At 41.6% G+C, this 26,986-nt stretch overlaps 2 protein-coding genes across 6 annotated transcripts in view; one reads left to right on the top strand and one right to left on the bottom strand.

Moving 5' to 3' along the window:
- LOC148400088 (uncharacterized) overlaps positions 1-26,986 on the top strand; it is a 58,416-nt gene that overhangs the window by 2,831 nt on the left and 28,599 nt on the right. The gene's annotated exons all lie outside the window — the stretch shown is intronic.
- Positions 18,199-26,986, bottom strand: part of shcbp1 (SHC SH2-domain binding protein 1) — a 65,304-nt gene continuing 56,516 nt past the window's right edge. For 3 of the 4 annotated variants that reach the window (XM_088372060.1, XM_088372061.1, XM_088372059.1), the window contains 2 exons: positions 19,763-19,904; positions 18,199-19,499 (listed from right to left, as the gene is read on the bottom strand). In XM_088372060.1, the coding sequence (XP_088228186.1) occupies positions 19,183-19,499; positions 19,763-19,904 (459 nt within the window). In that variant the 3' untranslated portion in view covers positions 18,199-19,182. Of the gene's footprint in view, positions 19,500-19,762; positions 19,905-26,302; positions 26,545-26,986 lie in introns of those variants that run through there. The other variant, XM_088372062.1, reaches the window with a different exon arrangement.

Here is a 26,986-nt window from a genome sequence, read left to right as displayed (position 1 = left end):
AGACAACAACCCCCTCCACACACACACACCAACAGCCCCCACCAACACACCGAATCGCCCATAACCAGCACCACTCGCATGGAAGCAGACTCTCCTTCGAACTTGCCCCACCCCGAAGACTCATCGCCCATCAATCCCGGCCCACAATGTGCTACTGAATATAAAACTGATCTAACAACCTTAGACTTTGCCCTTTTCTGAATGGAGACTTTCCGCTCTTGAAGGGCCCAGCGCTGTATTGCACTTTCCTGAAAACAGAGCTTTTTGAACAAGAATTGTGATTGAACTCAACCAAGCTGTCTAAGTCTAATTTCTGCTTCAGTGTCTTTGCATTTTCCTAAATCTGAAGAAATCAAACGAGCACGCAGTGAGTAAATTGAATAACAGGTGATTGGCAAAGGCTTTTGCCGTGAGGCGCAGATAACGCGCTCCCTAAATTGTGGACAAAATCCAACAAATGGTGACCATCCGACGTGATTTCTTCAGAAGGGAAGGTGCACGCTCCACAAAGGATTGTTCCTTCTCCGCTCTTGCTCAACAAAATTGCAGTCCGATCGGCACAAAAGGTAAGGGGGAACCTTTTTTTCTCTCTCCCAGTTCAGCAATATTGTGGAGTGAAAGCGGAATACAAAAATTAATAATTTCAGCTCTGTGTTCAGGAATGGTGGTTGTATAGAAGTGTGTGTTTGTGTGGAATTTGGTAAAAGTGATTTGTGGAAAAAATTAAAAATACAAAAACAGGTGAAGGCGTCGCTGATATAGCAGTACGGATGCCGAGCGACTCCAATAGTGTGACCTTAGAACATTATAGGGCTGTCTAAGGCGAGGGACATCTGGGATGTCCGAGTCGTGGTGAATTAAGAGAAAGGTGGTGAGGACTTTGTCTGATCAGCAAAGGGCGCTCACACCGCTGGAACTTGTGGGATGCCAGTGACTAGCATATGGGCACCTGAGTGGCCTCAATAGTAGACACTTAGGAACTTATACTGTTGCCTAAGGTCGGGGTCGATTGGATCGGCCAGGCCACCAATACGAGTCAGGGACTCGTGAAAAAAAAATATAATTAAAAAAAAAGAAAAAAAAAAAAAAAAAAAGAGAAAAAAAATGGTGAAGGCATCGCTGATATAGCAGGACGGATGCCTGGCGACTTCAATAGTGCGACCTTAGAGACTTATATTGTTGTCTAGGGCGAAGGGTAACTGGGTTAACCAGGTCGCTACATAATTGTTGAAGTGTGTCTATGATGATATTGTGTGGAAAGCAGGCTTGGCTGTCAGATGGGACAGCGGCGCAGCTGAAGAAGTGAGTGATTAGTTGTGGTGCTGTTCATGGGATGGAAGTGATGATTTGTGGTTCATGAAGAACAATAAGTTGATTTGTATAAAATTGTTGATTTTATTTTGATTTTGCATGAGAGTTGGAGTCAGAAAAAATGGCTTAACAAGAATTTGATAAAGAATGTATATTTAATTAGCATGAAGGTTATATCCCATTGTGTGGTGGGGTTAAACTGTAATCATTTTTGTTTTCAAAAGGGTGCAGCTCTAAAGTTTGGGCCAAACGGTCAGGTGGGCACAAATGCACCTTTTGGACAGAGGTGAGGGGTTACATTGTGCGACGTGGTGATGGCGAGGCTCTCCGCACTTCAGTTGCCCCCCCCACCCTTGTTATCAACTGGGAAGATTGTCATGTCTATGTTGTGGGCCCGTGTGTTTGTTTATGTGTATGTTTGTCTTTGTGTATCAGTTCGTTATAAAGGATGGAATTGCGTTAAATTGGTGCACGGAAACGGTGTGCTAGACAATGGTTAATCAGATTTGCATTGTTAAATGTAAAAATTAGAAATGATAGAATAATCTGAGGGTTGTGGTCAGAAACTCGTCCAACGAGGAGAGTGCCCAGCCCTCATAAAAATGTGAGAGTAAGAGAGAACATACATTGTAGAATTGGATAAAATTAAATTATGATTGCAGATTTTAAATTTAGGGGGAATTATTGATTGGTTATGACATAAGACTATACAAGGACACATGTAAGGATAAGTCAAAGATTTGAATCACTTAGAGTTAAAAACAACAAATAAAAACGACATTGCAAGGGGGCACTTTTTATTAAAAGAACACCAAGTAAAGTAAGTAGGGGGCATTCGTGATTGGGATTAAAGTAAGGATAAAATTAGGTCAATGATTAGAAATCAATGGTGCTCTACACAAAAAGGCTTAAATTTTTAATGGGGAAATATTTGGAGTACTGTGTTGGTCTACATAGGTCATGGGCCGAGTTTATTTGGTTTTGATTGTGGTTTGGGTTTATTTTGTTTATTGTTAGGTTTTCCTTGTGTTTATTGTTAAGGTGTTCCTTGTTATTCTCTTATCCCCTGCATTGTCTTCTTTATGCAGATAGATTAACAGGCTAGGAATTTAGTGAGGAGAAAATTGATCAATTGATGGGGGTTAATAATTGTCCAAATCCTAGTTACATGTTTTGAGGGACCAGAGCAACGACATTATATTTAATTTGCAGGCCATTATTTCGTATGTGATGACAGTGTCTAGATAAGTAGACTGTTTTATCAAAAATGTGAGAGTGAAGGAGGAGGTTTGATTTGTAATCTGGCATTTGGGTGCCACTTTTAAGAGTCTGTGCAGGAGCATAGATTGTTTTTGTTTGTTTTTAAAGATATATTTGACAGTTTATCTCGGTGCAGTAAGGATATAGCAATTTTGAAAGACTTAAAATTAAAAGCAAAATTACATTTTAATTCTGACACATGCCAGCTAACATGAGGATGGCAAATAAATGAATAAATACTCGCTCAAATGCGGCATGTGTTTTAAATTGGGCGATAAGACATTCACTTTCAAGCACTATCATTTAGCGCTGCTGACAACAATAACTTATGAGATGGTAAACCAAGGAGGAGTGTCATAGTTGGAACACAGGCGCTGTATGACCTATAGATTGAACAATAACATTCACCGCATATACAACCATGTTGGTAGATTGTTAAATTACATTACAGTTTATTACAAAGGATTTCGGAACTTTATTTGATGATAAACACTGGAACCAGGATTTTAGCCGTGTTAATGGGTAGGGTGGATGGATTACTCGAAAAAAAAAAAAAAAAAAGCTTTTGATAAGGGCGGCTTGATAGTAAGATGATGTGTGTGCGCAACTGATAGGATACAATATGTTAATGGGAAGATTTGGGGTGTAAGGAACAAATACTACACATGAAGACTGATAACACGAAGATAGTTTTGTGAAATTTGTGTCCCAGTGTGTTCTGCCCTCGCGCATGGCACAAGTCCTGAACTGAGTCCTTGTACTCTACTGGCTGCCTCAAAATCAACAGAGGACTGTCCCTGGTCATGAGACACCTTTGACCTTTGGGAGAACAACAGGAACTATTATCATGCTTGAAGGGGGCAAGCACAGCTCTTCACAGGACAAGAACCATATAGTTGGTGGAATACACACAGTTGCAGATCAAAAAGAAAATGGACTGAAAGAACAAAGACAAGATGGACGCATTTGAGAATGGCGGACGGTCCAGCCCTGAATCATCATCATGAGAATCTAAGAGGAGAGGCTGCTAAAGACTTGCACGAGTCACATGAAGTCAAACTGGACACATTGCTAAAGACTGCTGAAGCATTACAAAGTTGGTGGAGTGTGGGACAAAAGGGATGGAAGTGTGTTTGGGTGCTGGGGCAGACATAACTGAGGAGTTTTGATAAAAGTGGGAATAATAAGGCTGCTTATTGACACTGAAACGGGGATAAAAAAAAATAAAATACATAGATAGGGACAGTGAAGATGCACTGACAAATTACACAACCGCGTGATCAGAAACTTTGCAAGGTGGACATTGATCAATAGAAATTAAATCTTTTGAATCATAAATTTTTATATGTAACTTAGCATTTCGAAGACATAATTAATCTAACTGAAATAATGAAATTTTATAATTGGACCAGTGAAAATTTGGATTCGGGCAACAGAAGGCTGAATTGCTAAACTTAATTGACCTTTATCAAAACAACAGAATTTAATTACACATCAACTGCGACTGACTTATAGGATGCATATTTCAGCTTGAATGGGTGAGGGGCCATAAGAAAGTTGGAATTCTGGATAGTCGGCAAAATAGTAATACAGTAGGGCTTTAAATAACAAATACATTGACATGACCCTTGCGACAATTGATTTAAATGGCAATTTATGATCGGCATTTGGGGTTAGGATTAACAATCCATCCATCCATCCATTACTGGTGTGGCTTGTCCTTACGAGGGCCACAGATGATTAACAATAATAACTAGAATTATTCATTTCTGTAGAAATTGCGTGTGAAAGCGAAGAGGCTGAATAAAAATTCGGGGAAAGCTACAAGATTATGTTTAAATTTGGAACGTGATGAATTGGCTAGAAAATTGATAAAAATTTAGAAAGAATTCTGTAAAATTGGGCGTGAATTTTAAAGTTGAAAATTTGAAATTTGGGGAGTGGGAAGTTTTGGAATAGGTAGGCATAAGATGAACAGTTAAAAAAAAAAAAAAAAATTGAAATGAGTTGAGTCAGTGGAAAAAAAAAAAAAAAGAAGAAAAAAGGAAAACTAGAAGAAATTAGAAGGGAAAAAAAAATGAAACTTTGCAAAATTTTACCGCAATGTTGGAAGTGAGGATGTGAAATTTGAATTTGAATCTCGGAGGTTAAAAGTGTAATGGAGTAAATCAGATGAATTATGTGGAAGTAGTTAAGATTAAAATAAAAGGAAGAGGAATGCAGAAGAATTTGAATAATAATAAAGTCAAGGCAATTCAAATTTATTTATATATCCCACAAGCAAGTCTCAAAGGGCTCCAAATGTACAAAAATTGCCAATTTAAAATACAAGAACAATAAGTGTGAGGGCCACAATGATGATCATGACAGCAAAAATATTTCTAATTGGTTTTGATAGGAACAAAGGGGGAACATGGAAGAAGGTTTTCAAAATTTGTGATATAGCGTCACTCAATTATCAAGAGTAAGTATTTCTTTTTAATTCTAAGAATTGGCATCAACAAAAATGAGAACAATAATCCAAGGTTATAGTGTAAGTGGCAGGAGGAAGCTGTGTATATTTTTTAAACATTATTTTCAGTATCATTATTTCTTAGGAGGGTCAGTAATGCTTGTGAGGAGATGAATGAAGGAACAAGGTGACAGTAAAAGGGAGTGCTCTAAAAATTTTTGTTTTTTTGCCAGAGGTAGTTATTTGGAGGGATGAATTTAAACTGAAAGCAAAATGGAACTGTTTAGTGGAAGAAATATGAGAAGGTGGAAATATTGAAGTTACAGCTCAACACAAAGTGTCAAATAGTCTAAGTGTGAGATGTGAGCAAACTAAATGGGGAGTTAAATCATGTTCCAGTATTATGCATATTGGCAAACGATGTGAGGACAGGAGACCAGACAATTAGATATTAATTTTGGATTTAAAATAAAAAAGGGAAATTTTAATTGAGGAGAAAATTTTGCATAGGGAGGGTTCTTTTTACAATTTAATATTGTATGTTTTATGTGTGTGTTGTGGGATGACAGTTTGTCTGTCATGCTGTATGAATGTCAAGTCTGTACTTGGGATGGGGTTTGTGTATTGTGAATGGTTAACATGATTTAAGGTTGGGGTGATGTGATCACAGCAGAGGATAACATTCCTCTCACCTGAAAAATATAAAGATACTACAGATTTGAAAAAAGCAAGATTGATCAGGGCTCATTTTGGACTAAATATGGGTTTAGGATTACTCTGGGGCACCATTGACAACAAAAGACTTCAATGGAGAAGGCCCATTTCAAGATTATGACCAGACGTGACTATACCAGCATTGACAATCAAGACTCTGAGCCAAGACAGTGTATGACAACAACTCTGGACTTACCTGACAGTGTGACGAAATGTATGTGACGGAATTTGTGATGACTTGCTTTGTTTTGATGTTTTACCTAATTGTATTGCAGCCTCTAACAGCAACCCAGGGAGCTGATTGTGCTTTATTTGTTAAACTTGCTTTACTTTGCAGGTTGTCAACTGCAGTCTTGGAGAATTTTGTGTCATGTCTGTGAACATGCATTAACAACTAACCCCTTACTTTTCATAACGAGTTTGTAAATGTGATCGGTTTCATGACAGGCTCGGCAGGCTCCAATTTTCTATTTCATGCGTTTGACATGCGCCCATGTGTGGATTATTTTTATCATTATGAATTTTATTTTTTGGTATTATGGATGTTTATTGTACGGAGAGCTGCATGCACAGCTACAGGTGGGTGGTGGCTTTTGTTCATACAGCCATGGGAGATGCTGCCAGTCGAGTTTCAGGGACTGAGAATTGGTGATTCCAGGCTAGGATGGCATCTGGAGGTACACCGAAGTCCAGCTGGCGATGGGTATGTCACCATGGATATTGTTATTTTTACTTTTTAACCATTGTGACACATTTTTTAGAATGTGTCAAAAGGGGGAGGTAGAAAAATAATAAAAAACAAAAACAAAGGGGGGAATTGTGAGATTTTAAGTGTTTTCAGATTTGATGGTTTTTAAGTCTTCAACATGCTGGACGGAGGAGAAGAAGCAGCTCGGCAGAAATGAAGTGAATGGGAGACAACATCATGAGATGGAGCCAAAGCCTGGTAACAAGTGTGAAGAGTTTCAAAATAGCTCATAATAAACTGTAGACCTTCACAAGATAGGATCAAATAGGTGGGAGAGTATTAAATGTAAAAAATTAGAACAATAACATACAGACTCCAAACAAATTGGGAACAGGTGGATTATGAACGTTAAAGTTTGAATAACACATTATTCACGTGATTGCAGGATAAACAATGGAAGGGATTGATAAACTGAACAAATTTAAGATGATTGCGGTAGTATTATGTCGAAAACAAATAGATTCAACAAGTTTTTTCCCTATAAAATGGTGCCGTTTGGGTTTGAAGTACATAGTCGCTTCAAAGGAGGAAAAGCATGATTTAAGATACGTGATTGATCAATGAGAAGGCTATCCCTTGTACCAGGGGGGTCAAACTCATTTGTTCACGGGCCGCAGTGTAGTCATAGCTTCTTTCGGAGGACCGGTATGACTGTCATACCCAAATAAATGTGTGAGCACCTCATATTATATAGAGTAAAAGCTACAAAACAAACTGACAAGTAACTCGCTTTCAAATCAGACAAATAAAAACTGGTCTAATATTTAAAAATAAAATATTATTAAAAGTGAAGACAATTTGCAATTCGAGTAATGACTCATGAATAAAAAGCACAATTTGTCTTCGGGGGCCGCATAAAATCATGTGTCGGGCTGCATCTGGCCCCCAGGTCTTGAGTTTGACACCTGTGCCTTATACAAAGGTAAAGTAGGATTAGAATTTGATAAAACAGATATGGACATCATCATATTCCATTAGAGTTTGAATTGCTTGCAATACAATTACAAATTAGTTAACACCTGTGTGATTGATTGATTGATTGATTGGGTGGTTGATTGATTGATTGGTTGGTTTATTGATTGAGTGATTCATTGAGTGACTGACTGAAGGGCTGAGTGGCCGAATGGGCAATTGTTCGATGTCTGTCTGTCTATATGTATGTACTATATATGTATGTATGTATTTCGTTATTTGTTTTACGTATGTAATTCGTTATTTGTTTATGTATTTCTCTTTCACATTTTCTTTCTCATCTTCCACTTCTTTCGGCTGCTCCTGTTAGGGGCCGCGACTGCAGAGCGATCGTTTCCATATCTTTCTGTGCCACCAACCATCTGCATGTCCTATCTTTGTCTCTGCCACACTCTCCATTATTTTGGCTAGTAGATTTCCAAGCCTCGCTTCTAACATTCTTTCCGATAACTTCATGCTTTGCTTAATAAACATAACAACACCTCTGTAGCTACTACAGTTCTGCGCATCGCCGTGGTCTGAATTAAGAAATAGAAGTCAACACCTTTCCGGGGAACTTCTCGCTTTTTAAGAATCTCCCCTGCCATCTCTCCTTGATAGTTCCATGCTGTCACTGGAATGTCGTCTAGGCCAATTGCCTTTCCACTCTCCATCTTTTACAAATGTCTGGGTATGAATTTTATCTATATTTATTTTTCTCACTCATTGGCGGCCCCACAGAGGGACTTGTAGCGGCTCCACAGAGGGACGTGGTGTGCCAACAGAGGGACCCTGGTGGCATCAACGATTTTGGTGACCTCAGTAAAACTGAGGTCAACAGAGGGAGTGAAGGAATGAGGTCGAAATACAAAAAGTCCTGCCTCGCTACAAAAACAGATATGCTCAAACCTCATTGAATAAAGTACATAAGCAGACAAGTATATTCACATATTAAATAAATAAAAGAAACATTTGAAGCATATAATTATACCTACACACCAAATCAATAAAGAAGACATAACTAGACATTTTTGATAAGTGGTGATGAGAAAGGTTTTTATAACTTTATGATCTGATATATATATTTCTGAGGACTTTGAAATAACAAATGACTTTTGATATATTGCCTAAATACCTTAATGACCCTTAAGGAACTGTGGAATGCATGCCTGATGTTTTTTCTCTGAATCATGGACATGGCCGCAGTCGTCTTGACCGTTCAGTACTTGATTGTATCTTATGTTTTGACTAATGCTAGACGCCAGTTTTTGATTACTACTGAACGTTCTGCACAGAGGGAAATATCTTGACCTAACAAAGAAAAAGATACGGTTGAATGCGGTACGACAGTGTATGTCCGAGATTGGAGGAGAATGTTCACAGGAAGGTCACGTGGAGATAAAACCAGCTGGTGCCAGAAGGAGCCACCCGAGAACTCGGCCAAAGATGATCGCCAAGGCCGAGATACGGGATGGAAGACAACAACCCCCTCCACACACACACACCAACAGCCCCCACCAACACACCGAATCGCCCATAACCAGCACCACTCGCATGGAAGCAGACTCTCCTTCGAACTTGCCCCACCCCGAAGACTCATCGCCCATCAATCCCGGCCCACAATGTGCTACTGAATATAAAACTGATCTAACAACCTTAGACTTTGCCCTTTTCTGAATGGAGACTTTCCGCTCTTGAAGGGCCCAGCGCTGTATTGCACTTTCCTGAAAACAGAGCTTTTTGAACAAGAATTGTGATTGAACTCAACCAAGCTGTCTAAGTCTAATTTCTGCTTCAGTGTCTTTGCATTTTCCTAAATCTGAAGAAATCAAACGAGCACGCAGTGAGTAAATTGAATAACAGGTGATTGGCAAAGGCTTTTGCCGTGAGGCGCAGATAACGCGCTCCCTAAATTGTGGACAAAATCCAACAATCTTCTAAAAATATTTGAAGAGTTTTCACTCGTCTACGGTTTCAAACTTAGCTATTCATCAGTTTGTTGTTTAGCCTATACTGTATACAATAAAAGGCGTTGTGCGATTTTGTCCACAATTTAGGGAGCGCGTTATCTGCGCCTCACGGCAAAAGCCATTGCCAATCACCTGTTTTCCAATTTACTCAACTGCGTGCTTGTTTGATTTCTTCAGATTTAGGAAAATGCTAAGACACTGAAGCAGAAATTAGACTTACACAGGTTGGTTGAGTTCAATCATAATTCTTGTTCAGAAAGCTCTGTTTTCAGGAAAGTACAATACAGTGCTGGGCCTTTCAAGGGCAGAAAGTCTCCATTCAGAAAAGGCAATGTTCAAGGTTCTTTGATCAGCTTATATTCAGTTGCACATTGTGGGCCGAGATTGATGGGTGATGAGTCTTTGGGGTGGGGCAAGTTCGCCATGGGAGTGGGTGCTGGTTATGGGCGATTCGGTGTGTGTGGGGGCTATTGTCTTCCATCCCGTCTTTCGGCCTTGGCGATCATCTTTGGCCGAGTCCTTGGCTGGCTCCCTCTGGCACCTGCTGGTTTTATCTCCATGTGACCTTCCTGTGAACATTCTTCTCTAATCTTGGACATATACTGTCGTACCTCATTCTTTCAATTTTGTCATTTTGTACGAAATTATGTTAGCTTTTGGCTGTGACATCATTAATCTATTGCTGTTCCCTGACTATGTAAAGTTTGTTCTTTCGATACTTCATGTCTTTGCTTACATCATTATATTCTTAGTTTAATCATGCTTCCAACCGTATCTTTTCTTTGTTAGGTAAATTTCCCTCTGTGCAGAGCGTTCAGCAGTAATCAAAAACTGGCGTCTAGCATTAGTCAAAACATAAGATACAATCAAGTACTGAACGGTCAAGACGACTCTGGCCGTGTCCATTATTTAGAGAAAAACATCAGGCATGCTTTTCTTTAAGGGTCATTAAGCTATTTAGGCAATATATCAAAAGACATTTCTTATTTCAAAGTGCTCAGAAATACATATCAGATCATAAAGTTATAAAACCTTTGTCATTACCACCTAGTTATGTCTTCTTTATTGATTTTGTGTGTAGGTATAATTATAAGCTTAAAGTGTTTCTTTTATTGATTTAATATGTGAATATACTTTTCTGCTTATGTACTTTATTCAATGAGGTTTGAGCATATCTGTTTTTGTAGCTAGGCAGGACTTTTTGTATTTCGACCCCATTCCTTCAGCGTGTATATAATAAAAGGCCCTCTGAAGGAAACTATGACTACAATGCGTAAAATGAGTTTGACACCCCTGATTACGGTAGGTTATTAGGGCATTTGGAGGCTTTCATGTATAAACGTCCAGCTTGAGTGCATAAGAACTGGCAGCATTGCAAATTGCCCAGATCTTCAGTCCGTATTTTGCCGGTTTGGATGGCATTTACAGTAATCCGTCGTTTTTCGCTGGGGTTACGTTCCGAAAAGAACCCGTGATAGGTGAAATCCGTGAAGTAGAAACCTTTATTTTTTTAACATTATTATACAGGTATAACATTAAAACCAAAGGACAAAACTTGTTTTCAGTCCCAAGCATTTGTTTAACAAAGAGAAGTAAACAATTTCTTCCAGATAACTACAGTAAAATAATAATTTTAACCATCAGCACGTACTATATAGTGCGCCTCTGTGGCCTGACTCCGCTCTGTCGTGTCTTTTTCATCTGCAGCCATAACACAATGCACTGTGAAAAAAATCCGTGAAGCAGTGAGGCCGTGAAAGGTGAACCGAGATATAGCGAGGGATGACAGTACTGTTTGAACGAGCAGCGGCCTCTGAAAGAGATGAGCTTCTCATTGACATTGCCATCCCAGCCAGGATTAGGGTTGATTTTCAAACAAGTGCCTCTTGAATTCTCAGCCCTCCCTCCACAGAACTCCTTGAAGTTTTAAGACACTGAACAAGCATGCACAAATGCAGATAAAAACTGAAAGTGACGTCATACAGGCTGCTCTCTCGGCAATGAAAGTGTTGGATTTCAAACACTTGATTTTGCTAAATAACTTCCACCAGCAGCTCTACAATTATAAAGGGGTCCATCCAAACAATGCGCATGCACACGCACACACAAACGCTCAGACACAGACACAATCAGACAGACGCACTCACACGCTCAGACACAGACACACACAAACACACACAGACGCACATACGCACGGACGGACGCACGCACGCACGCGCGCACACACACACACACACACACACACACACACACACACACACACACACACACACACACATTCACCATGTGTTGTGGGGTAGGAAACTAAGAATGTACAAATTTAGCATTCAAAATGCAACACATTTAATGTAATATTATATTTGCTTTAACTCAATATCTATTTTTGTGAATGTATTATTTCTAAACTTGTTTTCCCAAAGAACCATAAAACCTTTCAAACTTGGTATGTGCACATGTGAAGCCCTTTGAGACTTGTCTGTGATTTAGGGCTATATAAATAGATCTAACTTGACTTGGTACGTAAAACTCCAAAGGTAAAGGTGTAAAGCCCAAATAACTAAAACAAGAACAAAAAAAACTCTCTCTATTCATCCATTGTATGAACCGCCTTTTCCTCATGAGGATCAGGGGTGTGTTGGAACTTATACCAGCTGACTTCGGGTAGTCTCATTAAGAGTAATTCTGAGTTCAACACCATTTAGAGCACAAAAATCTCTCAAAATTCTTGAATGCTCTCATAGAGCTCATACCTTATCGTCACCATTTGACGAGAAAAGGCGAGTGGAGGTGCTCATAATGGTACTGCGTTACATCGACTGAAGCGTCATTGCGCTTTTGTCGCATTTTGAAGAAGCACGCGCCGTGTGACTGTTTTTTGGCCAGGCTTTACAAATAATCCCCCCCTCCCTGCCCAATTGGGTGTGTTTAGCAAGGTTTTCTTTGTAAGTCTAAGAAGAGAAAACCTGAAACTTTTTCATATATAAAAAAAATGAACTGCTCTTCAAAAACTGTTTATCAGTCACAGAATGAGCCAGTTCACAAACACGTTCACGAAACGAAAATGCGCTACATTCAGTTCAGGTTCGTCCAAATGAACAAGTTTTTGTTCAATGAACTCGTTCAGGTACAACATTGATAACTTCGTTGTACCATTGTTGTACTTAATAAAATTTTAAATTTTAGTTCCTTGTCAAAGACAAGAGTGAAATCAGAATTATAGCAGCCGCAATATTAACTCCGTGACTGCGACTGCGCTATCTGAGTTACTGTCACGGGCAACTGCCATATTTCCCACATATATCGGCTCTATTGATAATCTTACAAATGAAGTCAATGCGACATTGTTGAATGCCATCGACTCTGTGGCGCCGCTACGTCTGAAAACGCGCCGCAGTTTCTACTCCGTGGTTCACAGATGAAACACGTACGCTTAAGCAATTATGTAGAAATCATGAGGGCAAATGGAGTTTAACCAAACTTGAAGTTTTCCATCAGGCATGGCGTGACAGCCTCTTGAAATATAAAGATGCGCTTATCTTAGCAAAAACTCATTATTTTTCGCAAGTCATTAATCTCAATAAAAACAACCCTAAATACCTAGTTGATACAGTGGCAAAGCTAACATTAGGTTAGCCGACCCCCAATAGCTCCTTCCACTCAGCTGACGAGTTCATGAAATTTTTCGCTCGTAAGATTGAATCCATTAGGAATGAGATCAAGATGACCATTCCAAACGCTCAGTTGAGACTGCCGATTACCGGTGCTGACGACCATGCAATAACCCTCTCAAATTTTAAAAGTGTGTCCCTTGAAAGGCTTACACAATTGGTTAGTGCAGCTAAACAAACAACATGTTTACTCGACCCGCTTCCAGCCAAACTATTTAAAAAATTATTTCAAATTTTAGGACCGTCTGTCTTAAATATAATTAATCTGTCTGTCTCCTCTGGGATAGTGCCAACAGCCTTTAAAACCGCTATCATTAAACTGCTACTTAAGCGACCAAATCTTGACCCAGACTGTCTCGGTAATTATAGGCCAGTTTCAAACCTTGCATTCATAGCAAAACTTCTTGAAAAGTCAAAGTCAAAGTCAAAGTCAGCTTTATTGTCAATTTCTCCACACACACTCTCCAAGACACACAAAGAAACCGAAATTTCGTTCCCCCCTATCCCACGGTGACAAGACATGGCCCACAACAGACAAACAAGTAAACAAGTATAACAAAAGCGTGCTGAATAAATAATGAATAAATAACACAACAAATAAATAAATAAATAAATAAGAGGAGCAAAAAAAAAGGAGCAAGTGCAGACCTTCCAGAAAATAGCGGAACAGTGCCGCACGCTACGCAGAAGGGGGTAGCGAGTTCAGGGCCCTAACAGCCTGGAGAAAGAAGCTGTTGGCGAGTCTGGTGGTGCGGGAGCGAAGGCTCCTGTACCTCTTCCCAGAGGGCAGAAGGTCAAACAAAGAGTGAGCCGGGTGACTCACATCTCTCGCAATCGAGGTTGCCTTGCGGGCGAGATGGGAGGTGTAAATGTCCTTCAGGGAGGGGAGCGAAGCACCAATAATCTTACCAGCCGTATTCACTATGCGCTGCAGGGCCTTCAAGTTCTGATCAGTGCAGTTACCACCCCAGACAGCGATGCAACTGGTGAGGACGCTCTCAATGGTGCCACGGTAGAATGTAGACAGGACTGCCTGAGGAGCACATGCACGCCTGAGCTTCCGCAGGAAGTACAGGCGGCGCTGAGCTTTCTTTGCCAGTGACGAGGTGTTTGCGGACCAGGAGAGGTCCTCACTGATGTGCACCCCCAGGAACTTGGTGCAGCTCACCCTCTCCACCACAGCACCGTCGATGATCAGCGGCAGGTGTGTTGTGTGACCCTTCCGGAAGTCAACAACGATTTCCTTGGTCTTGTCTACGTTCAGCAGGAGGTTGTTGTCCCTGCACCACGTGGTCAGAAGGTCAACTTCCGACCTGTACTGAGTCTCGTCGCCCTTCGTGATGAGACCCACCAGAGTCGTGTCGTCAGCAAACTTCACTATGCGGTTGTCGCTGTAGGTCGCAGTGCAGTCATGCGTCAGCAGGGTGAAGAGCAATGGACTGAGCACGCAGCCCTGGGGGTCCCCCGTGCTCAGCGTGATGCTGGCGGAGATTTTGTCGCCAACACGCACCACCTGAGGCCTCTGACAGAGGAAGTCCAGTAGCCAGTTGCAGAGGGAGGTACTGAGGCCCAGCTCGTCGAGTTTGCAGATGAGTCGCTGCGGCACAATGTTGTTGAAGGCAGAGCTGAAGTCCACAAACAGCAACCTCACATATGAGTCCTTTCTCTCCAGGTGGGTGAGGGCCGAGTGGAGGGCAGAGCAGATGGCATCCTCAGAGGACCGCTTGGCACGGTACGCAAACTGGAAAGGGTCAATGGTGGGGGGGAGAACGGACTTGATGTGCTCCATGACAAGCCGCTCAAAGCACTTCATGATGATGGGCGTCAGTGCCACGGGGCGGTAGTCATTGAAGCAGGACAGTGCAGGTTTCTTCGGCACAGGAACGATGGTGGCAGCCTTGAAACACGAGGGGACGATGGCCTGCTGCAGGGAAACGTTAAAGATGTCCGTGAAGACACCCGACAGCTCCCCAGCGCAGTCCTTCAGCGCTCGACCCGGGATGTTGTCAGGGCCCGCCGCCTTACGGGTGTCAATAGCGGCAAGCGCCCTCCTCACACCGTCGGCAGAGAGGCGCAGGGGCTGCTCGTGTGGGGGGGGAGCGGTCTTCAGCGGGCAAGTGCTGTTCTGGGCGTCGAAGCGAGCAAAGAAGCGGTTCAGATCGTTCAGCAGACGGACGTCGCCCTCACAGCTCCTCGGCGCGGGCTTGTAGTCCGTGATGGTCTGAATGCCCCGCCAAAGGCTATGTGCGTCCTTACTGTCCTTGAAGTGGGTGGAGACCTTGCACGAGAACGCCTTCTTCGCTTCTTTGATGCCTCGGGACAGGTCGGCCCTCGCTGTCCTCAAGCCAGCCTCATCCTCCGCTCTGAAAGCCTTGTCCCTGGCCCTCAACAGTCTGAGGACAGCCCTCGTCAGCCACGGCTTCCAGTTCGCGCGAGTGACGATGGATTTCGAGCAAGTCACATCATCGATGCACTTCGTGATGTAAGAGGTAACAGAGTCAGTATACTCCTCTATGTCCGTCCAATCGTTGTAGGTGGCTGCCTGCTTAAACAAGTCCCAGTCAGTGGTGTCGAAGCAGTCACGAAGTGCATCGGAGGCATCCTCAGGCCACACCCGAACCTGCCTCCGAACCGGCCTGGATGCCTTTACCAATTGTCTGTATGCGGGCAAAAGCAAAACGGTGAGATGGTCAGAAAGCCCCAGATGGGGGAGGGGGGTGGCTATGAAAGCTCCCTTTTGTGCCGAGTAGACTAGGTCCAGGAAGCTGTCTCCACGTGTCGGAAAAGTAACATGCTGGTGAAGCCTCGGGAAAACTGACTTCAGGTTGGCATGATTGAAGTCTAAACTAGTAAACTAGTAGCGCAGCAGCTTATTGATTACATGGTCGCCAATAATCGATATCAATCATTTCAGTCTGGTTTTAGAGATAATCATTCCACTAAGACAGCACTTGCTAATGTGACTAATGATCTCCTCATAGCTATGGATTCAAACACTTCATCGGTATTGTTATTACTCGATCTTAGTGCTGCCTTCAACACTGTAGACTTCGATATTTTATTAGAGCGTCTTAAAAGTTGTGATGGTATTTCAGGGTCAGCACTAGGCTGGTTCTATTCCTATCTATCAGACAGGACGCACGGAGTGTTCCATGGCAATGCGTCCTCTGAGCTCTATAATGTAACGTGTGGTGTCCCACAGGGATCGGTACTCGGACCAATTCTATTTAATATTTATATGATTCCGCTTGGGGACATAATACGTAAATATAATACTAGTTTTCAATGTTACGCGGATGACACCCAATTATATATGCCGTTATCGATGACAGATCCGTGGGACTGTTGTAATCTTGAGGGGTGCCTTGCGGAGATCAAGTAATGGATGTCTCTCAACTTCCTTCGTCTTAACCCAGATAAAACTGAGATGTTGATAATTGGTCCAGCTCGTTATCATCACTTATTTAAGGAAACCACTCTAACTATAGATAACCGCACTATCACTCAGAGTGATACTGTAACTAATCTCGGGGTAATATTTGACCAAACGCTCTCCTTTCAAAAGCACATTAAGAATATAACCAGAATTAGTTCTTTCACCGTCATAATATTGCTAAGATTCGTCCGATCCTCTCGACCGGTGACGTGGAAACTATTATACATGTGTTTATTACGTCGCGCCTGGACTACTGTAACGCATTATTCGCTGGTCTTCCTAAGTACAGCATCAAAAGTCTACAGTTAGTACAAAATGCTGCTGCAAGGCTGCTCTCACGGACAAGAAAATTGATCACATTACCCCAATATTAGCCAACTTACATTGGTTCCCGGTCCATTTAAGGTGTGACTTCAAGGTGCTTCTATTAACGTATAAATCATTGCATGGCTTAGCGCCTTCATATCTCGTCAACCTAGTTGTTCCTTACATTCCGTCTTGTAACCTTTGTTCGCAAAACGCTAGTCTTTTAGTGACACAGAGGGCCAAAAAACTGTCTGCAGGGTCTACAGCATTTTCTATTCGGGCTCCAGAGCTCTGGAATGCCCTACCAATGGATATTAGAACTGCTACTTCAGTAAAAACATTTAAGACACGTTTAAAGACACATTTCTATAATATGGCCTTTAATTAACCTGTAGTGGCCGATTCGGCTGGAGTTTGTTTTCGCGCTCTCTCCCCATCCCCCACACCTCTACCCGGCTGGGGAGGTGGTTAGGTGACACGCAAGCTGACAGCGACTGTCTGGATTCCCGTGGACCAATTCAAGATGAGGGAACTGCAGCGGATTACCCTCCTCGAAGACACTGCCAGGACAATCGAGGGCACCTCCGGCAGCTCTTCGCTTTGACTTGGACATCCACTTTTTTCGTTGATTTTTATATTACGTATTTTATGTGCCCTCTCTGTATCCATTGCAGCCTGGTGATCCTGAAAGGGGGATCCTTCCATCTGTGGTCCCTTCTCAAGGTTTCTCATTTTTCCCCTGGTAGGGTTTTTTTGAGTTTTTCCTTGCCCTTTTGGGAGCTTAAGATCAGGGGATGCTTTGAGAATAATTGTCAATTTGTCTATGTGAAGCCCTTTGAGACTGCTTGTGATTTAGGGCTATACAAATAAACTTGACTTGACTACCTGAACGAGTTCAATGAACGACTGTCATCTAACCATAACCTTTCATTTTTGTTTGGCCCTGATTATTTTGACAATTGTTTTTGTTTCTTGAGCTTCATAGAAGTTGTTTAACTGTTCAGTTCTTGAAAAACTTCAAAAAAGGCCTCGTTTAAAACTCCCGCCTGGCTGCAAGAAATTGTAAACAGTAAAAAAAGAAATAATAATAATTAAAATAAAAAAGTACAGAGACCGTTTTGACTCAGTGATGCAAAGGAACAGAGCCGCACCTTTGGAGGAAACAGCTGGCACACTTTCACTAGCGCATAAGTTGTACTTGTGCAATAAACAGTAAAACGTGAGGTGTTAAGTCGTTGGTCGCAGCAAAATAACCACCATGTTGAGTTCTTATTTACATTGAATATGAATAGAACTGCCAAAATCAGAAGTGCCAAAATTAAAAGTGAGATCAATGAAAATATATAAAAGCTTGAAATTTCAGAACAAATAAAGAGACAAAATATTGTTCATCTCAAAATTCTATTTGTGAAGACATCAAGTGACTACAGTTAAGTGACACACATTTTACATCCAAGTTAAATAGGTGAATTGAATGCTTGTTCAGGGAAAACATTTGTGTATGAACAGATCAGAAACAACGTACAATCTGTACTAAATGCTGCCATGTGGAAGAATACCTTTTACTTTTTGTGATCATCTCGACAGGGTCAGTGCACTCAGCAAAAACCAACAACAAAATACAAAAATACTGAACAATAACAAAGAAAGGTATTCCTCAAAACAATTGTGAGTCAGTTTGTGAATAACTATATATTAAAAAGAAAACATTTGAACAGTGGCATTAGGTTTTAGAGGCCAGGACACTATATTGTAAAACTTAAAAAGTTGGTATTCGTTTGTATGACCTCTACAGTACGTTTATTGCCTTTGCTCGGTATGCTTCTTTCTCATCCATCTTGATACGCCTACTGTTGCCAAGATTGGTTGAGTCACATACAACTATTACACAAGGGGATAGATACGTACCTTCACCACCTTGAAAATGCATGGTCAGGTCCCCAACTATTTGGACAGGATTGTTCTGATTATGCCTTTAGACATTAGCACAATGGATTTGGAATATTAAATGCAAGATGTGATTAAAGTGTGGACTTTTAGCAAGTTAATTACTTGATCTCAACTTAGTGAGCACAAAAATGAACGCAAATAGCCCTAAAACAAGCAGAAAGTGAACTGGCAGCAGTGAAGGCAAAAGTCCTGTGCGAAGCAGGGTCTATGACACCAAACTTAAGGCATTCAAACTGTTAAGGATTTTCGAGTATTAAAAATGGTTATACTGCATTTAGAAGTGCGTCAATTGCCCACAAACCTCTGGGACCATCAAAATGGTACCTTGCACAAGTTTAACGCGCGCGTCACACGCACGTGCGTATATATATTAAACGGTTAAGTCAATTTGTAGATCAGAGTGTTGTTTGGATTTCTTAGTATAAAAAAGTGCCAAAGTCACCCATGCCATTGCGTTTGAACTGGTTTCCCTCAATAGATATGAATATCTTGTGGTCAATAATGTCTTGCAGAGCAAGTGTACAGGATGTGTTCTTGTTAACGCTTGGCTGACGACAAAACTGCCAGTTCCTTGCCGAGTTGGCATTATGGTCTTGATGTGTATTCTCTGTCAATTTGGGTGGAGCGTCTTCTGAATTGCTTGTAATCTTGCTTGATGAGGGGATTGGGTGTCCAGCAACATTTATCCGCTGTCCGTCTTCAAACCTCTGTTCAACATCTTTTACTAGCTCATCTAGAAGAAGAAGAAGAAGAAGAAAAATTTTTTACATTTATGGCACTCTAGTATAATAGTATACACCTCAGGTATCAAAACTCAAGGCCCGCCTTATAATTTTATGTGCCTGCAAAGGCAAACCATGTGTGCCATATTTATTGCTATAACACCAAAACTGCAACTTGTCCACACTTAAAAATGACTTTTTAAAAGGGCAGCGCGGGGCTTTTACGGAGTAAAAACATGATGATGGAAATAACAAGCATTTAGAACTACTTTACCTTTGTAAGCACAATTGTCAAGATGAATGTTCCTGTCAGTGTGAGTGGGTTTTACAAGAATCACCCCATAGCCTTCATTATTATGAATCACATTGTTATCCATGGTAATGGAAGGGATCACCTTCACCTCATCAATCAAGTCCTGTAATTATGAAAATATATGAAATATTATTACATATCACATTTAATATACAATAGTAAACCCTCTATATGGTTAGTGATCCTATTTGGCCTATGTGTTTTCAAGAGATGATACAAGAGTGCCAGGTTATTTTGTGTCTGTATTGCAATGTAGTTTTTAAAGGGGAAGTCAACCCTGAAATGTTCTTAGGAATATGTTCTGTGCAGCCCAACTAGTAAAAAACCAGTGTTCTGATTATTTTATTTGTGGAATATGAATTAAACAGGGTCAGGTCTCTGAAGCTGAGCCGTGATTGGTTGTGACCTGAGACCTGGAAACTATATCATTTTCAGTCAACAGCAAGTGGCAAAATGGCCACTCCCTGAGATGGATATCAGGGTTCTTGCAGGTTTGAGTAAGTGAAATTTAAGAGCTTTTAAAACAGTCATGCATATAAATTTAAGACCAACACTGTGTATTACTAGAAAAAAAAAAATTATCTCAGATTTTCTCAAAGCATGTCATTTATTGAATCAGTCGTAGAAAAATATCAAAAAACTCATAAAACAGACCGTATTTTCTGCACCATAAGGCGCTTCGGGTTAAAAGGCGCAGACTCTATTGTGGGGTCTATTTTGTATTTAATCCACATATAGGGTGCACCGCATTTTAGGGCGCATGCATGCCATGACTTACAGTAAACAAAAAAAAAAGTCACAGGCGCAAGACTGCGAGTTCGGTTGTACTTTATTCTACAGTCTAACCATGTACTCACATTATTGTTAATCAATATTCATGCGCAAATCCGTCCAAGTCCTCATCTTCTGTATCTAAATTAAACAGTTGGGAAAGTTCACCATTAAAGATGCCAAAAAGCTCTACTTGTACCTCGTAAGCATGTCTCGTTGTCTATGCCATTTTAGAGAGTCCTTATACTGTTTTCTTTTCACAAAGGATGGTATATATTTATCAATGGCAGGGGAGGTATGTACTCAACGTGTTACGTACAGTGATTGGTTTACCGCCCCGATCTACGTAAAATGTAATGTTCTCTGATTGGTTCATTAGGTTTACATATTACGCTTGTATATTACGTCTCTGTGTGGCGGAAGCCACACAAAACAACTTTGTCTTTGCCTATGCCATTTTAGAGGGTCCTAATGCTGTTTTCTTTGCACAAATGACAGTATTTATTTATCAACGGCGGCGGAGGTACGTGCTCAACGTGTTACGTACAGTCCTCTAATTGGTTTACCACACAGATTTACGTAAAATGTAATGTCCTATGATTGGTTCATAAGGTCTACATATTACGTCTGTATACGTATTAAGTCTCTTTGTGGCGGAAGCGACACATAACTTTACAGATTTGCACAAACAAATCAATATTTATCAACGGCGGCGGAGGTACGTACTCTACGTGTTACGTACAGTCCTCTGATTGTTTTCTTGCCCCAATCTACGTAAAACGTAATGTACTCTGATTGGTTCATCAGGTCTTCATATTACACCTGTATCATACGGAAACCACACAAAACAACTTTGCAGATGGCCTAATGGTGCGGAAAATACAGTAATCAAAATACTGATGATGATAACAGAAGTTCCTGAGATCCATATTCGCAACACACTCATACATACAGTACATCCTAACCTTACACGTATCTGACTTCATCTCCTTTAGCACTGATCTCAATTCAAGGACTTTCATTTGAGCAAGTTTTTCTTTGTGCTTCTAAGAGCATTGGACCTGGCCAGAAGCTGAGCCATCTTAGAGCCATCCTTGCACTCAGTTTCTTTTGCAAGGGCATCTGTTTCTCTAGCAAGACAGTAACGTAACAGGAAACGTAACGGGAGCAAGTCAGTGAGTTCAGTTGTTCTTTATTCTACTATTTAACCATGTAATGTACTGTACTACCATTATTGTTAATCGATATTCATACGCAAATCCATCAAAGTCCACATCTTCTGTATCAGAATTAAACAGATGGGCAAGTTTGCCATTAAACATGCCAAGTTGACTCTCGTCATCAGTCAAACTCGTCACATTGCTTTTTGGCAATGATTCCGGCTTTCCAGAAAGCTTTAATTGTGCCTCGTATGCATGTCTCTTTGTCAATGCCATATTAAAGGGTCCTAATGCTGTTTGTTTTGCACAAACCGATACTATTTATCAATCGCAGCGAATGTATGTACTTTATGTATTACGTACAGTTCTCTGACCACCATGGTCTATGTATTTTACTTAAAACGTAATGTCCTCTGATTGGTTCATCAGGTATCCATATTACGTTTACATATTGCGTCTGTTTGGCTTTCTTCTTAATTTCATTTATCAAGCACATTTCACTAATAAAAATATGCAGTGGATGGATTCTACAAAGACTAGAGAAGCTCATTGCATGATCAAGGATGCGCTTTAAGCCAGTAAAATCAAGGTCTCTTTTGCTTAAGAAGGGAAAGGTAACAGACAGGTACCGCTTCTCTATGGATGGAAACACTATCACGTCCATCCAGGAAAACAGCCAGTCAAGAGCCTCGGGAAGTTTTTTCATCACAGTCCCAAAGACTAAATATTCATCCAGAGAACCAGCAAGGAGCTTGAGGGGTGATTGAGATGTGTCGACAGATCTGGCTTGCCAGGGAGATTCAAAGCCTGCATTTACCAGCATTCCATTCAGCCCCGCATCCTCTGGCCTCTACTCATGTACACAGTACCCATCACAACTGTAGAGTTCATGGAGAGAAAGATCAGAAGCTACTTGCGAAGATGACTTGGCCTAGCCCAAAGCTTGAGCAGTGCTGCCCTGTTCGGCAGTAGTCACACCTTGCAGCTTCCGTTCAGTGGACTCACTGAAGAGTTCATGGTGAGAAGAACTCGGGAAGCCCTGTAATGCAGGAAATCCAGGGATGATGAGGTGGCATCAGCTGGAGTCCAGGTGCGGACAGGCTGGAAATGGAGGGCCGGCGATGGTCTGGAAGTAGCAGAGTCGCGATTGAGGCATAAAGTACTGGTCAGGTCAACAGGCTCAGGGCTGGAATTGGCTATTTCCAATCAACCAGGGTAGACAAGGCCCAGGGAAAACAGCGGCAACATCTCATTCAGGAGGACGTGCAGGCAGGCATGGAGGAAGAACAAGCTAGCAGGATGGTGGGAATGGGACAACAAGGAGAGCATGGACCAAATGGGAGAATGTTTTTCAATGGAAGATCACCTGGGCCAACATCTGGAGAGCAGACTCCCTTAACACCAGGTTCCTAGTCCGAGCTATTTATGATGTCCTACTGAGTCCTGCCAAACTACATGTCTGGGGCAAAGCAGAGACACCATCCTAACCCCATTGTCCAGGATGAGGATCCCTGGAACACCTCTTCAGCAGCTGCCCAAAAGCCTTTGGAGAGGGGTGTTATCACTGGACTCACGACCAATTACTGAAGGCAGTTGCTGAGAACATAGCCAAGGCCATTAACACCACCAAGGGCCACAGCAAGCCTGTCCATCAGGTTTCACAGAGCCGGAGAGAAGCCCACCAACCAAGGTCAGGTCTTCTCACAACTGCCACAGACTAGCAGCTAGAAGTAGATCTGGTCGAACAGCTGAAGATTCCAGCAAGAATTATATCTACACGGCTCCGGCCAGATATGATCATTGTTTTTGATTCCACCAAGCAATTGATCATTCTGGAACTCACAGTGCCCTGGGAAGAACACATGGGGGAGGCAAATAACAGGAAGCGAGCCAAGTACCAGAAGCTGGTGGAGGAATGCAGGAGCAAAAGCTGGAAGACCTACTGTGAACCCCTGGAGATGGGATGCCGAGGATTTGCAGTGCGGTCCCTCTGCAAAGTCCTCACCATGTTGGGCCTTACCGGTGAGGCAAAGATAAAGGCCAGGTCTGCAACTTAAGCCGCAGAAAGAGTCATAGGATAGCTGTGGAACAAGAGGGCTGATCCATGTGGATGTAATGCTGGTGGGACACAGGCCGGAGTCTGATCATCTCCGGTCGGGTCGCCTGGGTGAGGGTGTGTGATGTTGAAAGACCCAAAACACCCAGTGACCCCAGGTTACAACACTGATGATGTGTCCCAGTGTATCAGCAAGATGTATTCTTCATATGGATTTCAGAATCAGAATCAGCTTTATTGGCCAAGTTTGTGCATGCCAAACAAGGAATTTGACTCTGGTTGATCTCAGTCTCTGTACAACATTTAAGTGACTAACAATATTCAGGTTACTAACAACATTTAAGTGGCAAGAACAGGATATTATTGCCCAGTGATGTCTCTGGGACTATGAGTGGTGTGAGTTCATCAGAGCGACAGCCTGGGGAAAGAAGCTGTGTCTGTGTCTGCTGGTTTTGGCGTACCGCGCTCTGTAATGCCGTCCGGAGGGGAGGAGTTCGAACAAACTGTGACCTGGGTGAGAAGGGTCTGTAGAGATGTTACTTGCACGTTTTCCTGGTCGTAAAAAGTCTTCTCCTCTTTGTGTATTCAACTGACTAGTCATGCATTACAATTTTGTAATGTTCTAGAATCCAAAAGCTTTATTTTGGGACCTTTATCAGACATGAGTTTAAAATGTGATTAATTACATTAATTACAAATCCAGTAACTAATTAGATTATCTTTTAATCGCCTGACAGCACTAGTGCTCAAATGAGTATATTTCTGTTTAGGTTTGTGGCCTTTTCCCATGAAGGTTCCAAGCTGATGAAGTGCATTACAAAGTCAACTTTAAGTCAATCAGGCATTGGGACAGTACAGGATATCAAGTTCATGGGAGCAAGCAGGAGCGTAATTATCCAATAGGGGGGAAAAAATCTATGAAGAGAAAGGGGGCAACAAATTAGGGCTACATGATATTGGGAAAGCATGTGATATGTGATAAGGATGTTAACTATAGCGATATAGATGATATTGCAGCATTTAACATGTACCTAAAGATATTACATTTTATAATATAATGAAAGAATTACATTTTTTCATTGTCTTAATTCATTGTAATCTCAGATAACGTTCAACCATTGGGTGGTGAGGCACATTTAAAGTTGGATCTGACCAATCAAATTCAGACAAAAGCATACAATTTCATAAGGACATAATTGCATGTCTTTGCAATATGTATGTATATTGCATAGACCATTATTGCAATAGCAATTTTTTATGTACTATGCAACCCTACAATTAATTGAAAGAGTAAAATGCAACTTAAGTTGTTTGTTTTCTATTTCAAAACGAAAGCAATACATGGGTGGGATTGCCATGGCGAAAAGAGACAGGATTGTTATTTATTTTTTACTAAGGTCTGTGTCTGGTCAGGATTTTTTCTGTGGACGTTAAAGTTAAAAGTCAAAAGTTAAAGTCCCAATGATTGTCACACACACAACTGGGTGCGGTGAAATTTGTCTCTGCATTTGACCCATCCCCGAAGGGAGCAGTGGGCAGCAGCTCCAGTTAGATGGGACGGGAGAGAAAGTCCACTTCCGTGTCACATACAGAGCCACCCCTACCTTGCCTTCTCTGACCACATCATACTGCTGTTCTCACTCCATTAATAAAAGGGGAAATTGGTCCAAGTCCACAGTCAGGCGCATCAAGGTGTGGCCCAGTAATTCTGCCCTCTGTTGCTTCATGACTATTTCAGAGCACAAAACTGGCAAATGTTCAGAAAAGCAGCTACTCGGGAAGGAAAATGGCCTTGCTGAAAAATATTTTAATAAATTCTGGGCACCACCTCAAAACCTGGTTATGATGTCTACACCACCAAAATCATCATTATGTACCTGAACAAGAAGCCCTGGCTGAATGGAGAAAGCACTGCTGAAGGCATCAGGAGAAGAACTGGCTATGGGCATCAGGAGGTCTTAATACACCTATGCTTGGAAAATCCAGGGCCACTTCACCTCCAGTAGCCCTTGGAGCGCGTGGAAAGGAATTTTAAGTGTGTCACAAACTACAAGAGCAAGGATATACGATGTTCAAAAGAGACCTCCCAGCCAGATGCCCTTAACCAGTTCTTCATCCACTTTCAGGATCCCCATAACACCACAACTTGACACCCCATCCATCTCATCCCCAGCAGACACAAAAACAACACTACAAAGGATTCCCCCCTGCAAAGCATAAGGCACTACCAATATCAAAGGGCACATACAATGTGACTCTGCACACCATGTGTTCAAAGTGCTAAAATACATTTTCAGCACTTCACTCCAACTATGTCTGTCCCAATCATCCTTTTAGACTGCCCTCCCTCATCCCTTTAGCCAAGACTGGTTTGACTATTAGCCAATAGCCTTCACTCCTAAAGGGCTTAAAGAAGCTGATCATGGTACAAATCAAAAACTCAATCAACAACACTGTAGACACATCTCAGTATGGCTTAAGGAAGAACCAATTAACTGATGATACCATTTCATCAGTGGTCTACACAGCCCTCAAGCAGGAACCCATATATCTGTCTGGTCTTCCTGGATTTCTCCACAGTCTTTGTCACCATCATCCCGCAGAATCTGGTGCAAAAGCTGATCATTCTTGCACTGAATCCTTCACTGGTAAACTGGGTCCTGTACTTCATAACTAGCAGACCACAGATTGTCAGGATGACACCGTCTCCCCCATCATCCTCAGCAATGGCTCCCCACAGGGCTGTGTGCTGAGTCCTGCCATGTAACATGGGGAGAAAAGATGGTGCAAATGGTGAATATGGATTGTTCACAGGAATAAGTTGGTAGAGTTGAAATTCCAAATTTTAGCGGCAGATGGTACAAAATTTGAATTAAGGATTACTGAATAAATTGGCAGAGCTGAAATTCTAAATTTGTCCAAAAGATGGTGCCAGACCGAAACATGAGACCAAAAAGGGCCCAAAATAAACTAAGCTAGTTAAAATAGAAATAAAACAGGAACACGGTGTCGGATTGTGAGTCACGCATGGAAGCACAAATGTGATTTTTAGTTTTTGATTTATTTGCTTGGCTAAAAATGTATTCTGTAACAGCTTAAAGCAATATTGTTAGTCAATTCGATCAAGGGGCCCGCCACTGTGAGAATAGTGGCGTGACATAAATTGGTTGGAGAAGCGCAAATGTGATTTTACTTTTT

The sequence above is a fragment of the Syngnathus floridae genome, chromosome 3 (assembly GCF_059516105.1).
Source record: "Syngnathus floridae isolate MCC-2025c chromosome 3, RoL_Sflo_1.0, whole genome shotgun sequence".
Taxonomy (NCBI): Eukaryota; Metazoa; Chordata; class Actinopteri; order Syngnathiformes; family Syngnathidae; genus Syngnathus; species Syngnathus floridae.
This window is presented reverse-complemented; position numbering and strand designations above follow the sequence as displayed.